We start from the raw sequence: 22,200 nt of genomic DNA on the forward strand, positions 1-22,200 counted from the left end.
TGTTCTTAATTGTTATTATAACAATTATAACAATAATAATGATGATGACATAATAAAAAAATATAACAATAGTTATTATTATTATTAGAATAGTAGCAGCAGTAGTAACAAGAATTATAATAATGATAATAATAATATGCAGTCTCTTTATTGCACTAGTGTCCGGTTGGTATCGGGGCAAGTTAATGGTGCTCAGCCCTCTCCTACAGTCCTTCTGTTGGGCCTCCCCCCCCCCTCCAGTGAGGAGTTTAACAGTTTAATGGCTCAGGGGATGAAGGAGTTCTTCAGTCTGTTGGTCCTGCACTTGGGGAGGAGCAGCCTCTGGCTGAACAGGCTTCTCTGGCTGGTGGTGACAGTGTGCAGAGGGTGGCTGACATTGTCCAGGATGTCCAGCAGTTTGTCCAAAGTTCTCCTCTCTGCTACTGTTGCCAGAGGGTCCAGCTTCATCCCAACCACTGAGCTGGCCCGCCTGATCAGCTTCTCCAGCCTGGAGAGGTCTGCCTTTCTCACACTCCCCCCACCCCAGCACACCACAGCGTAGGACAGGATGCTGAAGACCACAGACTGATAGAACATCCACAGGAGCTTTCTGCAGATGTTGAAGGCTCTCAGCCTCCTCAGGAAGTACATCCTGCTCTGAGCCTTCTTGTACAAGCTAGTGAAAATATAAACTGTAACTTTTGCCTTTTTCTATAGAATTGATATTGGAAGAAAAAAAATCAAGGGCTAACTTTACAATTTTACATGAAAATGTTGAGAAAATAGAAGTGTTGATAATTTTTTATAAAAAAGAAGAGCAATGTCTCATATGCCCAGTCTAGTAAAAAAAAAAAATCTGTATTGATTTGGACTCTCTGGGTCACATGATATGAAAGATCACATGTCCTTCATACAATCAACGCTGACCCACAACAGACACACATTCAAAATGGCTGCTAACAGTGAGCATTAAGCTGTAAGGGTTGCTTTGTATGTGTTCAATAAAAATCTGACATCTTTGCAGGGTTGCATCATTCACTCTTTCACAAACACTAATGGGAGGCTGCCATGCAAGTCATCAGGGACACACAATTTCCAGAGGATCAGGATCAAACCGGCGTAGCTTCAATGACTTCTCCTGAACCATGCCTCCTCCAGTTACATTTTCAGTACATTTTGCTCCTCCTTTCCAAAAAAGAAAAAAAAAAAACCCCGATACCCAGTACTTTAATTGTTTTCAACTCAGACGCACCAACAAAGACACCGTCTCTGTATTCTGTGGATATTGAGGCGCTCATTCTCAAGATTACACATCCTTTGAAAAGTCAAATGTTGAATCCTCCCTGTAAGCAAACATCGGACCAGCCTTTAAATCCTTTAACAGTGACCACAAAGACTCTTGACGGGGCTTAATACATTCCCAGAAACTATAGGGTTTAGGGAAAACAATGGTTAATTAAGTCAGCTTTCAAGTTGAAGAGTTAAAACAATTAGTAATAAGTTTCCTTTTCCCAAGGTCTCTTATCCCAACAACTGCAGACAGGCTCATTATTCTAAAAGACAAGCGTATAGACAGAAAGGCCTGATAAAGCTGGATCAATGCCACTGATCAGCTCCCACCTCGGTGGATAAGCACACAGAAGTATACTAGACGGAGGGGGCATTCTCATTAAATCAGAGCTTTCAAACTGTCAGTTGGCCACACCAAGAGTACGTGCCAGTTATAGGAGAAGATAATGGAGATGGAACCCAACCCATTACTGTCAATTAATAATCCCCTGAACTGTTGAGGTCTTTTGCTCGGACAGACGAAGGAGATCTGCGTCCTTAAAAAGACCCGGCAGTGAAAACGAGTCACACCATTGCCCTCACATGTACATCACACTTAAGAATATTATGTATGGATCAAGAACACAATCTTTCTTTCTAGGTTTGGCCTGAGGGTGGAACCAAAGGAGAGCCCAGATTCTCATTAAAGCATTTACAGTGCCATGATATCGTACTGTATTTCTGGGAGGTATGAACACACATGTCAGTGGGGTGCTGATGCAAAAATTTGATAACCTAAATATTAAATCTAAATGTTGAATCTAAATCTAAAGAATAAATTTAAATAGTTGACATTTAGATTTGGATTAAATCTTCAGATTTATGATTGAGATTTAACATTAAGATTAAGTATTTAGATTTAACATTTACTTTACATTCACACATGATATATATATATATATTTTTTAATAATCTAGGTCTTAAGTATGGGGAAAATGTGGAGAAAATGAAGACAATATTGAAAATATATCCGTTTAAGCAAGTTCTTATGTTGGGCACCAGGCACACGTACAGGGTGATGCCGAGTAAAAGTTACAGTGACAGTTTTCACGGCGTCGTGAACGCAGCTTAGGGCGGTTACTTCACTTCCTCCTCTGTTTCTACAGGCTGCCGAACCTGTGTGACTCAGTCAAAAGTAACAGGTACTTACCGTCCGAATTAAACGGTTAATGTAACTTTTAAGGTTTATATCAGTTTCTCTGAAACACAATGGGGGATTCGGACGCGGGCGGGGCCTTTACCGCTCGCAGGAGAAGAGCAACCTTCGCGGCGGGGAGAGGAGCGAGTCTGCAGCCCGTGAACGGGAGGTCTACGGCGGCGTGGCAGAGCTCAGTGACCGCTGACGTAAAAAAAGAAAATGGCCAGGGTAAACTCATGTTTGACCAGCCATTGGAGAAAGTCGGGGCTAAAGCCAAGAGAGAGAGGAGGAAAGGCAGCAGTGACTTAAGTGACAGACTGAGGTGAGTTTCGAAACTTACCACGGTAGTTTCTCCTGGTACGTTTAGGGGCGTTTGTGTAGCTGGGGTGAATCCGACGTCGGGCCTCTGAGGGGTAGCGACTAATCTCATATTCACTTGATTTTACGAGTTTTCAGGGTGTAAAAGTGTGAATGTGCAGCAGGGGAGAGTTAACTTCACGGCTGGTCTGAATACACCAGGGTCGTCCTGGGTCACCCATTCATTCTCAGGTTTTTTAGACGAACTTAAGCACCTGACCTGCCACACCTTGTCAGGATCTAATGGGGCGATGCACAAATTAGAGTCTAAGGGGTGTGCAATCATGTGCCATGGAGGGCCGTGCGTATGCAGGTTTTCCTTCCAACCAAACACTTTAACAGGTGATTCCACTGACTAACACACTTCTGTGGCTGAAGGTGTGTTAATCAGTGGAATCACCTGTTAAAGTGTTTGGTTGGAAGGAAAACCTGCATACGCACGGCCCTCCATGGCACATGATTGCCCACCCCTAAGTAAAATCAGCGACTCTCAACAGTACTTTTTTTCTCTCTGTATTTCTTTTTATCTCTTGGTTTTACAGCTTCGGGTATGCAGCATTGGTCCATTAAATGCATTCTATCACATGAATTAAAAAAAAAACAAAAACACCAGTCAAGAATGTGTGTGTGTGTGTGTTCTTCTTCTGATATATATATTTTTCAAACATTCACAGTTGAATGTTTGAGCCTCACTGTGGAATCACATATGTACAGACTGTGACCATGGAAAGCTGATGTCACAGTCCCTGATAAACAGCCTGTCTTCACACCACCACTGAAGATCTGATTTTAAGAGGCGGAGCTATGATTTGTGACGTCACACATATTTGAAATCCTGGTGCAGAATTAAGCAGACGCAAGTATATTGCAAGTCCTAGAAGCCCCTAGCGCAGTGAGAATTCTTTACATAGGTTTCGGGGATATTTTATGTCCAGCGGTTAAACGAGATATGAAAAATGTTTGCACATTCTTCTCATCTGGAATTTTTCATGAGGAAGACCAGTAGGAAGGGTTTTTAAGGTTTTTAGCATCGTTATTGTAAAGGTTTTTGTGAAAATATCAGACACATAGTATTGTTGTTAATTGCATGTATACATACGTGGAGTGGATATTTAACTAACCTGTTTTTTCAATCCTTTTGACTGTTTTTATCCATCAAGCTGTCACAAGACACAGGAGTCCCTGTTGAGTTCAGCCAGTGGTTTCAGTAACTACAGAGGAATTCTCAACTGGTGTGTGGTGATGTTGGTAAGACTTGATACGCTGGTTTATCTACGTTTGACAGTCTTTGGTTCTCCATATGTATGTACACTAAATCTAGATCACTTAAATCTCCAAACAGGAAGGAGGGTCCTTATTCATCTGTGTCTTTATGCCACATGGATATTTCTTACAGCGTTATTTATTACAATTTAGAATCAATCTGGTTGTCAGAAGTTATTATCCTCGTTGAAGTGGATGTAGTGATCATGATCAGGTAAATAAAGTACAATGCATTCTTGTGAATGACAAACATGCGCCCAAGTTATCGTCAGTGTATACTTCGAATATGTAAATAATCGTCAAAAGACAGGACCACCTGAAGATTAACATCATGGGTGTGATTCTCTGTACATATCAATGATGATAAATTAAAAAGTAATTCACTGTGTTCAGCTGCTTACTGACGCCTGTAGACAATCAATGGCATTGATTCAGTCAATTGAATCAAATGAGTCCGCATTGTTTTGTAAATTCTGTTTCTTTCAGTGTAAACACACTGGAAAAAAAGTGCAGTTATTTTTAATGAGACTCATTAATCTTTTCCTGAGATCGCTTTAATCAAGTATGGAACCTGATCCCTGTTGTTCGATCAACAACAAAAAACTACATGTCTCAAAAAAACTAAAAAACAAACAAACAAAAAAAACATGTAAATTTGTTCCCTTTTCTTTGAACAGATGTTAAATTTAAATCAGCTCAATAATACCGTAAATTATTTGCAGGTAAGATAATTTAATAAATATATGTTGAGCTCGAGGTGGTTTGCCTCTTCTGTGCTTGGAGGAAGCAACAGAATATGAGAGAATGGGAGAGAGGATGAGACTAGCAAAGCCTGCTTTCTGCTAATCCAGGCTTTGAACACGGATCGCTGTGTTCATCGCAAGAGGTTTTCCTTCATTCCCGCTAAACTTCTGTCCCATCCCCAGGCATATAGAGCCTTTGTGTTGGGTAATGAGATATTACAATCCATTTAGAAATAGGGAGAGTGAGGAGGAGAGATAAAACGAATGATGAGAGGAGGAAGATGAAAGTATTGAGGAGAGAAAGAAGAAGGACGTGAAGAGGAAGGAGAAGTATGTAGAAAGGAGTAGATAGGTGATATAGAGGGATGCGTTTATCCAATTAACAAGTGACAAAGAGAGTGATAAGCATAAAAAAAGAGGAAGGAATAGAGAGAATCATTGTGCAACAGGAACGCATCCAAGCCCGTCTGAAAATATGTGTAACTCTTGATTTCTATTGCAGGTGCTTAGTAATGCTCGCCTCTTCTTAGAAAACCTCTTAAGGTGAGTTTGGAGTCTTTTGAAAAGCATATTTTCTCCCTTTCTTATTCCCACATTCTTATCTTTTATACTACAGTATCCGAAAGTGTTAGTAAGGATTACTATTGCAGTAGTACGCTTCCTCAGAAATATAAAACATGTCTTCTTGTTCTTTGAAGGGTGCTTTTACAATAGTGCGAATGTCACAGATCTTTTGATGACTGCACTTTTTACGGGCATTTTCAGCAACTTTGCTCTAGACTTTTTTTTTTTCCCCCCCTGTAGATGTGTTGACATGTCAAAGCAGGAAGAGCACCCTTGCAGATGCAATTGTACACTGCTGCACAACGAGTAAAGATCGCTCCCCGATGTGTGACTAAACATGTAGGTGTCAGACTTTAATGACAGTCATTAGAGCCCATTACCGTAGGTTTAGCCTCCATGCTAGCGTGACTCCTAAGATGAGTTAAGAATCCAGCGCAGGACTGTGCTTGTCTTCACACCTCAGGTTATACAATGACTAACATTAATAGTATATGAAAGGGGTTCAAATTTCAATCTGTCTAAACCGGTAACATAACATGGTGACTTAGCGGCAATATGACACGTCTGGAGGACAAAAACCCTTTTAATTCTCAAATCTGCAGAGTTGCTTGAAAAAAACCCTCCTCATCAAGCAAATAATCTTGCACCAGGAATCCAGGCGATCCCAGTTATCAAGCCTGGGTGAATCTGAATTAGTTTATCCAAATTCATGACCCTGGAATATTAACGTTTTCTAATATCTCTTGGCTACTTGATTGGAACTGGAGCCACTGTCGTCTCTTGCATCAAACCTGTGCTTTACTTGCTGTTGACCTGTTGCAGTAAGGGTCTGTTGTTTAGCTGTTATGACTTTTCTTCAAAATCTTATTTTAACACCTCTGCTTTTTGAGTCAAACCGCCTCCTTTGAAAAGTGGCTTTGTTAACTGTTATACACATAAGATAACAGTAGATGAGCTAAAAGTATCGCTAACTTGGAGGCTGACTATTACTACTAATATGTCTTTTATTTGTTTACAAGTTGACCATAATTTGAAGCTGTTTCCCTTCACGGTTTGCCAGGTACGGTGTCCTGGTGGACCCAATTCAGGTGGTGTCCTTGTTCCTGAAGGATCCCTACAGCTGGCCAGCAGCATGCCTGGTAATTGGTGGGTAAACATGTGACTCAAGCAGACTCACTGCAGCAAAACTCTAAATGTGATTACCCCATGAATCTGGTTCAAGCACATCCCTCCAAGTATTGTCTAACATGAGAGGATGCCTCTCACTTAGCCAGGTGCTGTATTCTTTCAATATTTATGTTTATGGCACATGCAGTGAAAGGCTGCAGTGGTGCAGTTCTTGCTGTCTCCAGAGGCACACTCACCTGCCCTATATACTGACATACTGAACACTGGTACTGTGCTGCAGAGAAAAGAAGCAACAGAAGCTGCATTTCCACCATATGGACTCAACTTAGTTTTTCACTGCACACAATTACCCCCTTAGTGTTGCCGGTCGTCATAGCAACGCCACATGAAACGACTTCAGAGTCATCTTGGTAGACCCTCTCAATCCGTGTTGCTCCTTTCAGCTCTTAATGGATCCTTTAGTTAAACAGGAACATTTCAACGTACGTCAGACTCTCTGTGGCCCATCGACGATGGCAAACGTCCGTGTTGAAACTCACCAAAAAAGTGAAATAGGTCAGATCAAATTAAGTGAAAGTGTTATGAGAAGTTTGCGGAAAACGTAACAATGCAGGAACAAGAAGTATCGGGACAAAGGAGAAAAGAGCGAGCTGATGTTAAATCGTTGCATTGGTAAAGAGTAAGAGAGGGGCCAAGAGAATGAGGGTAAATAACCGACAGATGAGAATGGGAGTTGATTTACAGTGGACTAAAGCAGCTCATTCCCACTGGGCATCCTGCAGAGAAACACACACACACACACACACACATCCATATCCACAGTGCCCCCAAATGTTGCAGAAATGCTACCTTATAAAGACTAAAATGTGTCTATTCACAGGTGTTAAATATTGCTTTTTCTTCTTGTGGGACACTGATTGTTAAAGATGCTCAACTGTTTTTAAAAGGGTAAAAAAAAGAAAAAGAAAAACAGCTCTGCTCTTCAATGTACCGCTTAGACATCACTGGACTAAAGTAGTTCCTGAGAGGAAACTACACTCTATTTGATTTCCTATCTGTATGGAATCTTACTTGACTTTAAAGTAATAAATTTGATAAAAATTGTCACTTGCTAATCATTTATACGCACAGATACCCAGTGACGTGAGGTTACCGGCTAATCATGAACAGTTGTCACTGGTCCGTGATTATCTTGCACCACCATACTTTTCCAGACAGACATTCTTTCTACAGCCCCTCCTGTCTCTTCATAGTACTCTTAAATCCTAAGTAGCATTAGACTGAAACATTAAACTAGTTAATTAAGTCTGGAAGTGTTGAAGTCTTACTGAACTGAGGACAGGAGGGTACCCCAGTGATCAATCAGTTCCATCACGAATGCTTGTTTAACCTGAATTAAGCAAACGCTCCAGTCTAATGTCATATCCTGAAGAACTAGACTGTATTTGTGAGAGGGAGATTATAAACTGTAGTAATGGCAACTGGGGCTTCTTGAAATTAAGAACTTGAAGCTTAATGGTAAGGAGAATGAAGATGATGATGTAATTTGGACTGTTTAAGCTGACGTGTATCTCTCCCAACAGTGTCTAATGTGTTCATTGTGGTGGCTCTTTACACAGAAAGGCAGTTGTCAAAGGTGAGTGGAGATTAGTGAACTGTTGAATTCAGCACACTCTCAACTCCCTGCAGGGATTATATACTTTTTGTAAAACAGTTTTTTTTTTCTTTTTTTATCGTTCTGACTAGCTGACCCTCCTCAATCGCATCTGCAAATGTTGAAATGGAAAAATGCTGAATTAGTTTCACCCCCGGCATTGAGGGCATATTCAGTCATGCTCTCTTCTCGGTGTGTTTGGAGTAAATACAGAATGATATTTCAGAACTTTTTTCACAGTCAAGTCAGGAGGTAGCTCTGTTTAAATGCATTAATCTGCTGAAACATGCAGTAAACAAGTATTTATAAATTAATGGTTTGCTGCTTTTACAGTGTGTTTTAAAATAAGTTCCAAAAAGGTTTGCTCTGTGCATGTCTCTTTGCAGGGCTCTTTCAGTGAGCGTGTGGGATTTGTAGTCCACTCCATTAACATGGCAATCATGCTAACATTCCCAGCTGCAGTAGTCCTCTTGGTACCTTCCATGACCCCAGGTAAAATGATTCTTTACAGTTGTTAAAATACCATTTCTGTAGGCTTCCAATTAACTACTAACTACTCTACATAAGAGAAAAGAAAGTAGACTAGAATGTTGGCATCTATTAAGCTGCTAAACTATCCATTCGTTGATAGTCGACAATGAAGCCGTGTGTGTAAAACAGAAAATAATGTCATTGTAATAAAGATTAAGAGGACATTTATATCTTTGCCCTTCAAAGAAAACGCTCGACCCGTTTGATTGTGCAGTAAAAGACATCTCTTATACCCAGTCATAATTGGAGTCTGTTAGTGGTAATGGACCAGTTGGTCATGACTGGATTTTATCCAGCTGGCTCTGAGGAGAGGAGAGGAGAGGAGAGCAAGAACAAGGAGAGAAGGAGATAAAAGCAAGGATGAGTTGAAAAGAGGAAGAGAGCAAAGCAATGACAAGAAGGAGAGAGGGATGGAGAGGAGAAAAGAGGAGGTGAGTAAAAAGAGAAGTGATGCCAAAGCAAATGTGGCTTGCACTGTCGGGTCATCCAAGGGTCACCTCCCTCTGTCTTAATCAGGCTGTTTGACAGAAAATATGGCCACCTTCTGCAAACGATACAATTCACACTATAAATTATCTGTATATAAACGACATCATATGCTAGCGCACCATATTCCCTAAGAAACTCACCATTCACATTAACTGTACAGACACTATGTCAAAATGTTTCCACCTGCAGTTGAATCAAGAGTAACTGAATGTGTCATAGATTCTTAAAGACATTTTAAGATGCTTCTTTAAGAGAACCTCATCAGTTGATTTAAAAAAAACAAAAAAGAGAGAGATACAACAAGAGCGTAGCGTGGCACAGATTCAGATAGGAGCTTCCATGTCTGGTTCACAGCCGACAATAGCCAGTGTGTGTCCTAGTTGAATAGCAGAGCCTTCCACACGTCTGTCTTCTAAGACTGAGCCAATTGGAACAGATTGTGCCAGATTGACTGACATTTTGTTTATAGCCAATGAAATCCTGAAAATGATTACAGGCTAGTATTATGATACCTCTGCCCAAATCAGTTGCAGGTGTCGTCTCTCAGCTCCAATTCCAATCCGTCAAAAGCTGGGCATATATTAAACCATGATGCAGTGCCTTGGTGGATGCATTGAATCCCCAATATGACGATTCTGGTTGCCCCTGCAACATATCTGCATCTGAAAGAAAACACTCTAATTGATAATTCCTAATCTTTTTAATGTAAATGTAAAATAGAAAACTTGAATTCCTCTCAAATACCTGTGTGACCCTGGGTTGTGAATACTCTTCTCAATACTCTTATATGGTCTACTTCTCCACTCAGGTGCTCCTCACCACATTCAACTTCAAAAATGTAAGAGATATATCACTGCCAAGGTCACTTTTGTCACCTGACCCTTAAACATCCCACAGTGGGAGTGTTTCCCACCATTAGCATAATGTTTAGCTCAGATCTTTGCCTCACCCTTTGTCCTTTATTCTGTGCTTTAGTGGGGGTATTTATAATTTTATGAGATAGATCATGAGACAGATAATGTGTTTCTAGTGTAAGCACGGTCATTTGGCTCTTCTCTTGAATTCATTAAATGTTGACTCTAAGTGTGTGTATGTGTGTGTGCGCACGCGCTAAGGGAGCTTTTACATTTAATGGACGATGTGTATTCAACCAGTATTTACTTGGCACACATAACTGCAAGAATATAGAACTTAATTTAAAAATCTCAAAGATGCTTTTTCTCCTGTCGGGTACGAGTAATTTAGGGGTTTAAAAAATAGCTGCCTGTGTGTGTGTGTGTGTGTGTGTGTGGGGGGGGGGGGTAGACACCGTAAAGTAAAACAAATGACTGGAGCATCAACAAATTTATTCACTGAGTGCAAAAACAATCAACCAATTTAGTCATGCTGACATGAATTGTCATATCTGTGTGTTTACATATATGCATACAGGAAGTCCTGCTATAGGAGCACCAGGAACACTTAACCAGCACCAACTGAAAGAAAGTCTCCTCCTTAAATGCAATAATACACCCAGTGAGTGGAAAATGAGAGGAAGGGCTGAAGTGAAGTGAAATCATATTTGAATTATTATTAAAATCAAACAGATAAAAAAAACGAGTGTGACTTCGAAACATAATAGGGTCTTCGCCAGGGACTGGCTCAGGCCCTAAAAATTACCTTCTGTGTCAGTTGAAATCAGTCAAACACATTTGGAAGCATTCATGAAATGTACAAATTAATACTTACACACTGAAGGATTTTTGTTACACTCAGTGTAGTCATTCAGAGAGGAAGCAAGGCATGATGGCTATTTGAAACACCTATAAGACTAAACTGAGGGCTGACAAAGTCATTAAGTGTCTATGGACCTTTCATGAATGAGGCCCAACAACCTTTTTAGATATTCCAAGTTGCAGCCAAACAACATTTTTATTGATTCAGAGGTAAGGTGTGTCACTTCAGCCTCAAAGCTGGGTCTGGTTACCAGTCTCCTCACGTTTCTCACTACGGCGCAAGTTTGAGAGTAAAATACTCTGAGTGAGTGAGTGAGTGAGTGAGTGAGTGAGTGTGTGTGTGTGTGTGTGTGTGTGTGTGTGTGTGTGTGTGTGTGAGAGAGTGTGTGTGTGAGTGAGTGAGAGAGAGACTATGAGCTGTTTAGGAGCAACATTAAGCCAGAGAGACAGATGGGTAATGGATAAGATCTGCTGTGGTTTGGTGCCAGGTGTGATGACCTCACCCTCACCCTACTGGCACAACAGGCATTATTTGTGTGTGTGTGAGGGAGGGACAAACTAGGGTTCGTAATGGGACCAGTCTACACTGTATAAGAACTCACTTGACTACTGTACTTCTACTATCTGTATTTAATTTTTTTTTAATGTTCATTCCTTTATATATTTTTGACAGTTGTCGTTATAAGCATGAAGCTTTGAATTCAACTGGCACTTAAATTCAAGTAAAAATTGGACTGGTAGTAGAGTAATATTTTACCAGGAGTGTGTATACTTTGTCTCAACTTCTGGGGTTGCGTACTTTCTCCACCCCTGCAGTTTGTCTTGATTTTCATATGCTTGTCTCTGGACAGTTTCATTAATTCCTCAGGATATATTTCATGGACCTTGGCAGAGGTCTGCTTTCTAAAGAGTGCCCTTCTAGTTTGATCATGTATTACTTTGACTAATGAGCTGACCAGTCGACCACGCTTGTGAAATATTCTGGTGATCTACTACTTTATAACAGAGTGCACTCACACTTAGACATATCATTCAGGATGTGTTGATTTTTGCGAAAATGTTGCTGGATTTTGTAATCGATTTCTCAGGAAATATTCACATAGACCATGCTCGCTCTGTCTTGGCTTTTGTTATGCTTTTGTGTATCCTAATATTAAGTGCAGTAACACTCCTCTGACCACAACTTTATCCTCCCATCTCTCTCCATCAGTGGGTGGCGCCTTTGTTCTGGGTACTTACACCATCCTGTTCCTGAAGCTCTACTCCTATAAGGACGTCAACTTTTGGTGTAGGGAGCTGAGCACTGCCAAGGCCAAGAAACTGGCTAGGTCACTGTCTTGTAAGTCTCTCACACACACACACACACCCACACACACACACATTAAGCTCAGTCATGTCCTGTTTTAGAGGAGTTCTCCTCCCTTAGCTCATGTTGCTACAGTGACATCTAATGTCAGAGCTTTGTTACTGCAAATGAGTGTTTGTTAGTTACACTTTAGTCTCCAACTGAATCAGTGACTACAAAACAAACATTTTTGGGGTGTTTGTCCTTATTTTCTGTCTACTTGGATGCGCGCAGGTCCATCACCACATCACATTAACCATCAGGTGTGTTATCCTGGGAACCTCACCATCAAAGGTACTCAGACGCTTTTTAATAATTTATGCATGCATTGAAATGAATGTGTTTTGCCATCAACCATTTAACTAACTGATTTACATTATTGGTTTTGTCACATTTGCCTCCTGTCCATCTCTGTAGACCTGTACTACTTTGTCTTTGCTCCGACTTTGTGCTACGAACTCAACTTCCCTCGCTCCCCCAAGATTCACATGAGCTTCCTGCTGAGGAGATTATTTGAGATGGTGAGGAGGAAAAATCCAACAGCTGCATCAACTCGCAAATGTTACCTCTTACTTCAGTTTTGTAGTCAAGTCAGCACCAAAACAGTGACCGCAACTCAGCTGGTGAAGATATTGATGGTGATTTGAAAGTAATCCTGCTTGTTCAGAGGATCAACAGAGTCTTGATTTCTGAGCTTTAGACATAAATAATCCCTAATACAGCATTTTAAACACCAAGTTGTCTCATCTCAGTCAGATCTCATGACTTAGGGTCAATGATTAAATACCCTAGAATCTATATTCATGTTTAAAAAGTTCTCTTCAGGTGCTTTGTCAAACGGTAGTAATAATAATGGCACCTCTCACCCCATCAGTGTGTCTTTGTCCCCAGCTGTTCCTAATCCAGATGTTGGTCGGTCTCACTCAACAGGTACAGTTTTATAATGTCACTTAAAGTGACGTTACATTATTTGCACTAAACCTGCGTTTCATGACGTTTGTGAATTATTGTAACCATGGCTGTCCTTTTCAAAACTAACCCCAGTGTGTAAAAGTAAGTGAAAATGGCAAACCACTGACTTATATTTGTGTGTTTGTGTCTCCTCTCACCATCAGTGGATGATTCCTATTATTCAAAGTTCCATGAAACCATTAGAGGTGAGGAGGAGAGAAAGAAGGGGAAGCTGAGGATCCCCACAACAACAGCAGCAGCAGCATCCTGTCACGTCGATGGCTGCCGCTCTGTTTAGCTAACCAGTGAATCTCCCTGCCCTCCTTTTCCATAGGATATGGATCTATCCCGGATGACCGAGAGACTCTTGAGATTAGCTGTGAGTAATAAAACTAAAGTACGAAACGCAACAGGATTGAATTTAATTAAACGATTAAGATAGAAAAACACAAGATGTTCGGCTCAGTTTTCTAGCCAACACATTCTACTGCTGGAATAAATGTATTATCAGAATCCCATTTTTACTTATTTTTAACTACTTTTTATGGATTTTACTGCCGCGCTGATTACTTCCAGTTAGTTTTGGATCTCCAGGATGTTATGCATGCACAGATTGAATTACACAGCCACCACAGCGTTTGCTTGTGTGTTGCTCAGTATACTGCAGGACTGTGTTGACAACATGGTTGAGAAACGTTTTTTTAATTTTGTTTTGTTGTTAAGAATAAAACCCATTCCTTCTTTTTTGTGGGTCTTCTTCTTGCTAACATTTAACCAGGTTCCCAACCACTTGCTGTGGCTGATATTTTTCTACTGGTTCTTCCACTCATCTCTGAACTTCACAGCCGAGCTGCTGCGCTTCGGAGACCGACAATTCTACAAGGACTGGTGGTAAATATCCCTTGGTGTGTCAGACTGAAATGTTCCGCATCCATAATCAGTTACCGTTGAAGCGTTAGGAAGTCATATACATCACATTGTATCTTCTATGGTCAGATCTCATTTATCTGCATATTGATATTCATTTTAGTAACAGGATGGACTGATGTATAAAAGAGTGCTTTAACATTTTGCATTTGAAATGAGGGACTTTAAATCCCCTGTTTGAGGGAAGAAACTACAATTTTCAGAAATCAGTGGAGAAATCTTTCGTTGTGAGTTTCCTGAAAGGATGGCGTAACAGGCTGGCTGACCGAAAGGTGGACTTTTTCATTATTAAAGACACTGTGATCCATCCAAGTGTGCAGAATATATTTTTCCCCTTCTAACTGGCCAATAAATTGTAAAAACCTTGCGTAGTTTACTTATAAGTTTACAGCAAGACACTCAGACTTTTAAAGGGTTTGACAGAGAAAGAATTTAGAAACAAAAAGTTAATTCATCCGTTTTGTATAAGTTCATTTTATTACTGAACCTCTTTTAGGTTAAGAGAGGACATGAAGAAGTGTTACTGATATTAGTAGGTCCATCTTATTACTCAGTATTTAATGATGAATTGGAATTCATCCTTTGCTGACTCTTCCTACAGGAACTCTGAGTCAGTGACATATTTCTGGCAGAACTGGAACATCCCTGTTCACAAGTGGTGTCTCCGGTGAGTGTTAACACGCGCGTGCACACACACACACACACGCGCGCACATAGAAGTGGCATTCATGGAAGTGAACACAGGGGAGAGTCGTGGGGCTGATGCAGGGAGACTCAACAAGACACACTGATGTTTTGAGAAAATGATTCATCTGACTATGAAGCAAGTGGTGGTAGAAGATAGAGCGACTGCAGCAAGAAACACACACACACACACACACTAATACAGCTGCAAATGTGAGGATTTATTTTATAGGTTTAATGTTCAGTAAAAAAAAAAAAAAATTTAGATTATTTTTGAGCGTTCATCTAATTATGACAAAAAAATCATATGAAAAGAAATCAGGATAAAAAAATGAGTCCACTTTGATGCAGACTGAATTATGAAAGCAGGAAAGAAAACTTTATGGTAAACAGAAATTAACATCGACACAATGAATGTTTGACTGTGTGTTTATATGTAAGTGCAACCATCACACTTGCCTGAAAGCAGTGTGCATGAATTCACACAGCTTTTTAACAACGCAACATTGAAGTGAATTACAGGGGAAAAAAATCAATGAGGAACTTTACTGAACTGTTACTTTGCTTTCTCCTTTTGAGTTCCTCATTGATAGTGAAGAAACTCCTGCTGCGCCAACAGATTCATAAAGTCCAGTTTGGGTTTTATCAGGAAGAAACGTCAGTTATCAGAGTTACAAACACCTGCAGCTTCAGACATTACCGGAACATTCTGTCAACAAAACAAAATCCTCTGAGAGCACATTGTGATCTCTCTATCAGTTATTTCAACAGAGTTTTAGGAAAATACAGTTGTCAAAGGAAACAAATGATTTTAAAAATGAGTGTATTTGATTTTTTCTTATTAGGTAAATATGTGTATCCGTCCTTTCATCCTTCTATTTGTTCATCTGCCTACTTCATCACCTGTTCCTCTCTGTCTTATAGCCATTTTTACAAGCCGTTGCTGAGGAGAGGCTTTAGTAAACTAGTCAGCCAATCGGCTGTTTTCTTCTTGTCTGCTTTCTTCCATGAGGTAAAAACTCAGCCCGCCACCACTCTCACTGTTAACATCTAAAAACAACAACAACAAAAAGGTTGCATCGACTCTTCAAGCCATCATCAGCTTCACCCTTGTTTCCATCATGATGCGTTTTCACAACACAACAGTCCCGATGAATGATTCAACAGTTCTCTCTCTGTTTGGTGTGTGTCCCAGTATCTGGTGAGTGTTCCTCTCAGAATGTTCCGGCTGTGGGCCTTCACGGGTATGATGGCTCAGGTAAGACCTGCGCGCTGCTAAAACTCTCTACAGTGAACAATGACGTGACTGTAGCACTGATGTTCGTCCACCTTGTTTTTGGAATGATAGAAGTGAGATTTTACACTTTCACATCCTTTGTATAATTTATCTTTGGAGCCCAAATTTAGAAATAATCCAAACTTGTGGATGTGGACCTGTGGATGATCTTGTTGACTCTTCTGAGTCATTCAGAATGTGTTTTGGTCCTGTGTCTCATTCGAGTCATAAATGACCTTGTTGGCAGAGTGGGACATATTTGAGGAATCATCGGAAATAAAGAACTGAAGAGCTTCTTCCACTGATGCAACACCAAATACAGAAAATCTGAAAATCATCTGAAAAAAGCAAGAGTGTAATAAGCCAGTAAAAAAGACAATCACTCACTCTGTTGATTTAATTCTATTATCTTTTCGTTATTCATCAGCTGCCATTAGCCTGGTTTGTGGGTCACTTCCTACGGGGTAACTACGGTAACGCAGCAGTGTGGATATCACTCATCATCGGTCAGCCATTCGCCGTCCTGATGTACGTCCATGACTACTACGTCCTGCACTACAGACAGGAGGCTGACTGATACACACACACACTCACACACACACACACACACACACACACTTCAACCATCCGTCCGTCTTAAACACACAAACAGACGTATCAACTCAAATCCTGCTAACAGACAGCATCTACATGGCAGGATTATCTGTTCATATCAGCTCTAAACATTTGTACAAACACTCCAGCCACTCTATCCGACTACTGGGAGAGGAGCTTCTCTCAGCTGGGTCGGATCAAAGTGTGAGGAAATATTTTAATACAAGGTGGTACCTGGCTAACATATCTGACTCTTCATTGATGGAGGAGTCTCATCACCTGCTACTCCTTCACGCCTCAAACCTGCAGTCTGGAAAACATCGGAAGATAATAATTTTTTTCCAGAGTGAAGTTTGAATAAGATTCAACACATCCCTCATCCCAGATCATCAGCACAGTTCTCCTGCAGACTTCTCTGTGACGATTGCAATATGTTTTGTGTCAGTGCCCTAGTCCAGCCTTCTTCTTTGAGCAAATTGGTGATTTAATTGCAGGAGTGCCAGACAGTGAGCCATTGCTGCTGGCGCATGACAGATGATGATATTTAGTCGGACAGTCGCTTTGGCTTAGTTTCATACTTATGATTTGAATTGGACAAAACACTAGCTTTTACTTCTGCTCCAAGCTCAGTCTATAGTATTGTTGGATTCGTCTCAGGTGATTTGTCCTCCTCTGTGTCTGTTTGGGCTAAGATGATGGTCAACTAGAGCAGCTGTTATATTTTGCACTGCAGACCTACTCAGCAGGATGTTTTTACCACAGAGGTTTTTGTCCTCTGCAGACTTTTTTAAAAATTAAGAAACATTTAACATATTTTGCATTGGTTAAATGATTAAAATGCCTCAGTCGTAGTTAGATATTTATTCTCCAATGTGCTGTCACTTTCTTGGTATGACTTCTTTTGTTCAGATTATTGTGAGATCGAGCACCATCAGTATATGCTGGGAAGATTTTATTGATGTACGATTAGGTTGTTTTGGTGTTTTTTTTAAATGATATTATACTGTGTTGTGAGAACACCGGCATTATGTCTGTTTTGTTACCGGTAGTAACATCTATGAAGCTGAAATCCAGACCCTTTTTTTTTTTTTTTTTTTTTTAAGAAATGGTACGTAAAAAAACAATGATTTCATGTGTGCTGTTTGTGTTTTTCAAGCTAATATCCCAGCGGACTGCTGCCAAGTAATGTCTATGTTGAATATGTGTTGGTGAAAATAAACATTTAGAATAAGTAATTCTGTTCATGTTCTTTGTGATTTTTTTTTTCTTTTTTAAGTTAGGGCGAAAGCAAGTAAATAGGAAAAGCAAATTTATTCAAGAGAAAACAAACATGGATGGAGGGATATTCTTGAAGAAGAGCCACCAGGTCCAAATGTTCTCACATGGATGTGAGGAAGGCACTCGTGTCAACACACACATCGGTTGTGGTCTAATGAACAAAGAAGTGCTTCTCTACCTTTTTCAGCCATGGCCCTGAGAATCAAGTTGCTGTTTGTCACCCCTCGTAGACTCCTGGCAATTTTTTGCCCACAGAAAAATATTTCTAAGCTTTAGTGTTTTGGTTATATTAAAATAACTGCACCATCGCAGTCAAAATGTGTACTGGAGGCCTATATAAAAAATATATATATATATATATTTGGAAGAAAGACATGCTCATATAGGTTAGGCTTGGTTAAGGTTTTGCTGTTTATAGCAATTTTGAGTGCAGAAGTGTTTTGACTTTCGCATACTCAAGAAGCTCTATGCCAAAACAAATAATGTCACTTACAGGCGGTACAAAGTAAACATCCTGTCTAATCATCATATTTTCTACATCTCCCCTCCAAAAATAAATGAATAAATGATGGCATGATGATTCCAACCCCCAGGTCAAGAACCGTCTTCCAGTTTTGAGGAAAACAATCTGACGCATGACGACTCATTAGTGAAGTACTTCCTCTGGGGGGAGAAGTGGACGATGACTGAATATTAAACCAGTGTAGAGGAATCTCTCTAAGGCTTCATGCTCTCAGGGCAGTTTTGAACTGGACATCAACAACAAGTCAACTTGTGTCAAGACGGAAGAGAATCTAAGATATGTGTTTGTCAGACCCCAATTGTCCAGTCTGAATCCATAAGCAATTTCCAATCAAACGGATCTGCCTCATTTATCAAATGTTCATATGTACATATTTTTGCACAATACGGGACAAATCAATCAGGCTATGTTTCACGACTGTAAGACTAAATTGAGGGCTAAAAAAAAGTCCATTTGTACTCAGGAATATTTCCTGAAAGAGGCCCAGCTCTCTTCTCTACAGAGGGTTTATCAGACCAGAAAATGTCTCCTCCAAGTGTGAGTAACCTTGAAGTGACTGCAGAAAAGTTGAGGACCGTAGCTTTAATCTCTTCACCCTCCTAAGTATCACAGCTTGCATCACAAGGAGCTTCTCCAGTCGTTTAGCCGTACAAACAGCAGAGTCAACCTTTAACACAGATACAGTGTATGATGCAATACTGATCTCTTCCTGCTCTTGTCTGCTAATGAATGCAGGTAAACTTAAGACTCCAAACATACCCTCTGGCAGAGTTTGAGCTCCACGTATATTCACATCTGTTCTTACTCTGTCTTTCCAATGTATGGAAAGACCACAATCCTAACAGGGTCACTCAAATCCTGCAATATATATTAAAAAAAAGAACTCCCCCTCATGATGATTTGTACAAGTTTCTGTATCAAAAATTCTAAAACATGATCTCTCATATTATCTTCAGCATCCCTGTTGTACTTTATATTTTGTGAGTTTTTTTTTCTTTTCAATCTTGCAATCATGACAGTTTTCATATCCTCTATCAACTACAGCCATACAAACTCTACACCTCATTTGTCACATTTCTACCGAGCACAACAAAACTCACAAAACTACACTGGCTTTTTTTTTTTTAAACCTGTGTTTGTACATCTGTCATTCAGAGATCTAAGACTAGACAAATAAGTTTTTGACTCTGTATTCAATCACAGTGACAGTGAGTTAAACTGCAGGTCTACAGCCAATCATACAGTGTGTGTAGGCTGCGAGTGTGACGTTCGGTTGAGCAGTCGTCAGTGGAGATTAGGTTGTAGATGCTGCAGCAGACGTGGCTCTGCAGGATACACAATGCAGCTGAGAATCCGCTCACACTAAAAATGTGTATCTCATTTTCTCATCAGGTTTTTGTGAAGTGTTTGATGCAACATTTAAATTAATAGTATAAAGTTTTTTTTTTTAAATCACTGCTCACGTGTCCTGGACACTCCAAAAACTTTTAAAAATTGATTCTGTATGATACTGAGTTATGTTTGTGCCTGCTGTAAACAAATCTCCTAAATAGTTTAAATGAAAGTTTTCCAGTTAAAGATACAGTGTGTAAGATTGCCGTTCAGCACACGACATTTTTAGCGCTAGCGAACCTCTCGTTCAAAATCAGGAACTTGACACTGACTCCCATAAATAAACTACTTAATAAGCTTACAGCTGTTCCAAAAAATAGTTCGAAAAGAAAAAAAAAGGAGAGGAACAGCACTTACCGCCATGATGATGATCCCAGATCCACCTGAAGAGTGAACTCAGACCCATATCAGGATCCATAACATCATCCAGAGATGAACTGATGGGCTTCACAGGAGTCCCCAGGAACTACATCTGGGAGACTTCTATTTCCAATTTACTTTTTGCAATGATTTGATTACAATAAAGGTATAAAAACAAGGCAAAAATAACTTTGTCGTGATGAGGATTTGTATAGCCTGACACTGTCCATATAGAAGTCCTCCTCTGCATCAGTTTCTGGTTCATGGACCTGGTTCTCCTCCCTTGTCACGTTGTCCTTCCTCCAAATCCATGCGTGTCATAAAATCTCATAAAAAATCTCATAAAATCTACTGGCTACACAAATGCATACAGCAAGAAATGTTTAGAAAGGGCACATCTTACATATGCTAATGTGTGAGGAAATATGGAAATGAGCAGAGGCAAATTAAAACACGAAGGTTTGTTTGTTTTAGGCTGCTGTTGATGTCAGGCTCAGTGGAAGAGGTTGATTTTGTTGATAGGAAGGGCTCATGCTAAGCTAATACAAACAAAATTCATAGTTTTGTTTGAATATACCCCTTACATAGCCCTCCAAATCCTCCACACTGGCCCTTTAAAGTCACATCTTTATTTATACAAGCAACATCTCTCATGATGACTCCCATCAAACTGAAGAAAACAGCAACCATTGCCAAGAGGAGAGCAGAGGTTTTACTGCAGTTATCCTTCATCAGTCTCCCTCAGTCCTGACAGAAAAAAGCAGGCGGGAACAGAGGGCGCAAAGTAAGAAGTGCAGAAACCTCGTTGTCTCGTCCATCACTGGCGCTCAGACTCCTGACATAAACACAGGTTCCCTTTTTGGACTAGGTCACACACTGATGGGCTGTCACTGTACAGTTTCTGCACAAATAGAAACGCAGACATGTACAGTTTTCCATCTATCATTTTGACAGCTATACATACAGACATACTCTACTCACTCCATCCTTGTCTCTGTATATCTTTTCAGTCTAATTCCACACCTCCCCCTTTCTCTTCTTCTCCATCCCTGTCCTGCGACATGTCTTTGCATTCATCCTCAGTAACAGGTTGATCCATGGCTCCTCTCCTCACATCCGTTATTCCGGATCTTTCCAGAGAACGCTGTCAAGACATGAGTGATGATGATCCTCTAGACAGGAAACCAGGGGACACTATCCTGTCTCATTCTGCAAGATTGATGGAACATGGGTCCGGGAACAAGTCATAAAGAGACAGGCTGACTCTTACATTTGATCACAACTTTTTGTCCTGCATGTGCGTATTACGAACTAAAGTTAAGATGATAGCTTGCACTTAACAACATACATTTTATTCAAGCAGTTTAAAGCACAACAAGCATTTATCATTTAAATTTGTTTTGAAGTGTTCAAATATTTTTGTATATTTTGGGCATTGGAAGCATTTGTGTATGAACTGCAGACATATTTACAATTAAATCATTTATTCCCTCCTGTTTTCAGTGGTCTGTCAGCAGGATTAGGCAAAAAACAAACAAACAAACAAAAAAAACTAGGAGGCCGATTTTCACTAAACTTGTTGGAGAGGTGTGGTATGGTCCAAGGAAGAATCCATTCAATTTTAAGGAAGATTAGTCATAGCGGCGCCTGCTGGAAGCATAAAAATGTCATGTCTTTGAGTTCTCCTCGTGAGTCAACTGAATCCATCTCAAATTTGGGAGAGTAATACTATCAGAACTCACTGATGGGTTACTGTGACGACTTTGAGTTGTCATTAAACAGTGACATTATAGCGAGGTGGCCATTTTGATTTTTGCTATAATACAAAATAATTATAGCTGGACTCAACATGGACAGATATTTTTTCCAAACTTCACACATTTGATGAGAGTTTGAAATCTACAAGTTGAAATTGAAGTCAAACTTTGTATAAGTTACTTCAGTATTACAGTATTGTTTTCATGCAGCAACACAAGTGTG

The 22,200-nt window shown here is 40.1% G+C and overlaps 1 protein-coding gene across 1 annotated transcript; it reads left to right on the forward strand.

The window, feature by feature from the left end:
• Positions 1-2,370: 2,370 nt before the first annotated feature.
• dgat1b (diacylglycerol O-acyltransferase 1b) lies at positions 2,371-17,903 on the forward strand. Its single transcript, XM_086218567.1, has 17 exons — positions 2,371-2,768; positions 3,964-4,051; positions 5,312-5,352; positions 6,434-6,519; positions 8,085-8,137; positions 8,542-8,647; positions 12,101-12,229; positions 12,470-12,529; positions 12,653-12,756; positions 13,127-13,165; positions 13,351-13,392; positions 13,521-13,565; positions 13,965-14,077; positions 14,715-14,780; positions 15,722-15,809; positions 15,993-16,055; positions 16,501-17,903. Exons 1-17 carry the CDS (start codon positions 2,518-2,520, stop codon positions 16,648-16,650), a joined length of 1,524 nt encoding a protein of 507 aa, XP_086074693.1. The 5' UTR covers positions 2,371-2,517; the 3' UTR covers positions 16,651-17,903.
• Positions 17,904-22,200: the final 4,297 nt, after the last annotated feature.

This window comes from Aulostomus chinensis, chromosome 11 (assembly GCF_037954235.1).
Source record: "Aulostomus chinensis isolate RoL2024-O1b breed Wild chromosome 11, RoL_Achi_v1.0, whole genome shotgun sequence".
Classification (NCBI taxonomy): domain Eukaryota; kingdom Metazoa; phylum Chordata; class Actinopteri; order Syngnathiformes; family Aulostomidae; genus Aulostomus; species Aulostomus chinensis.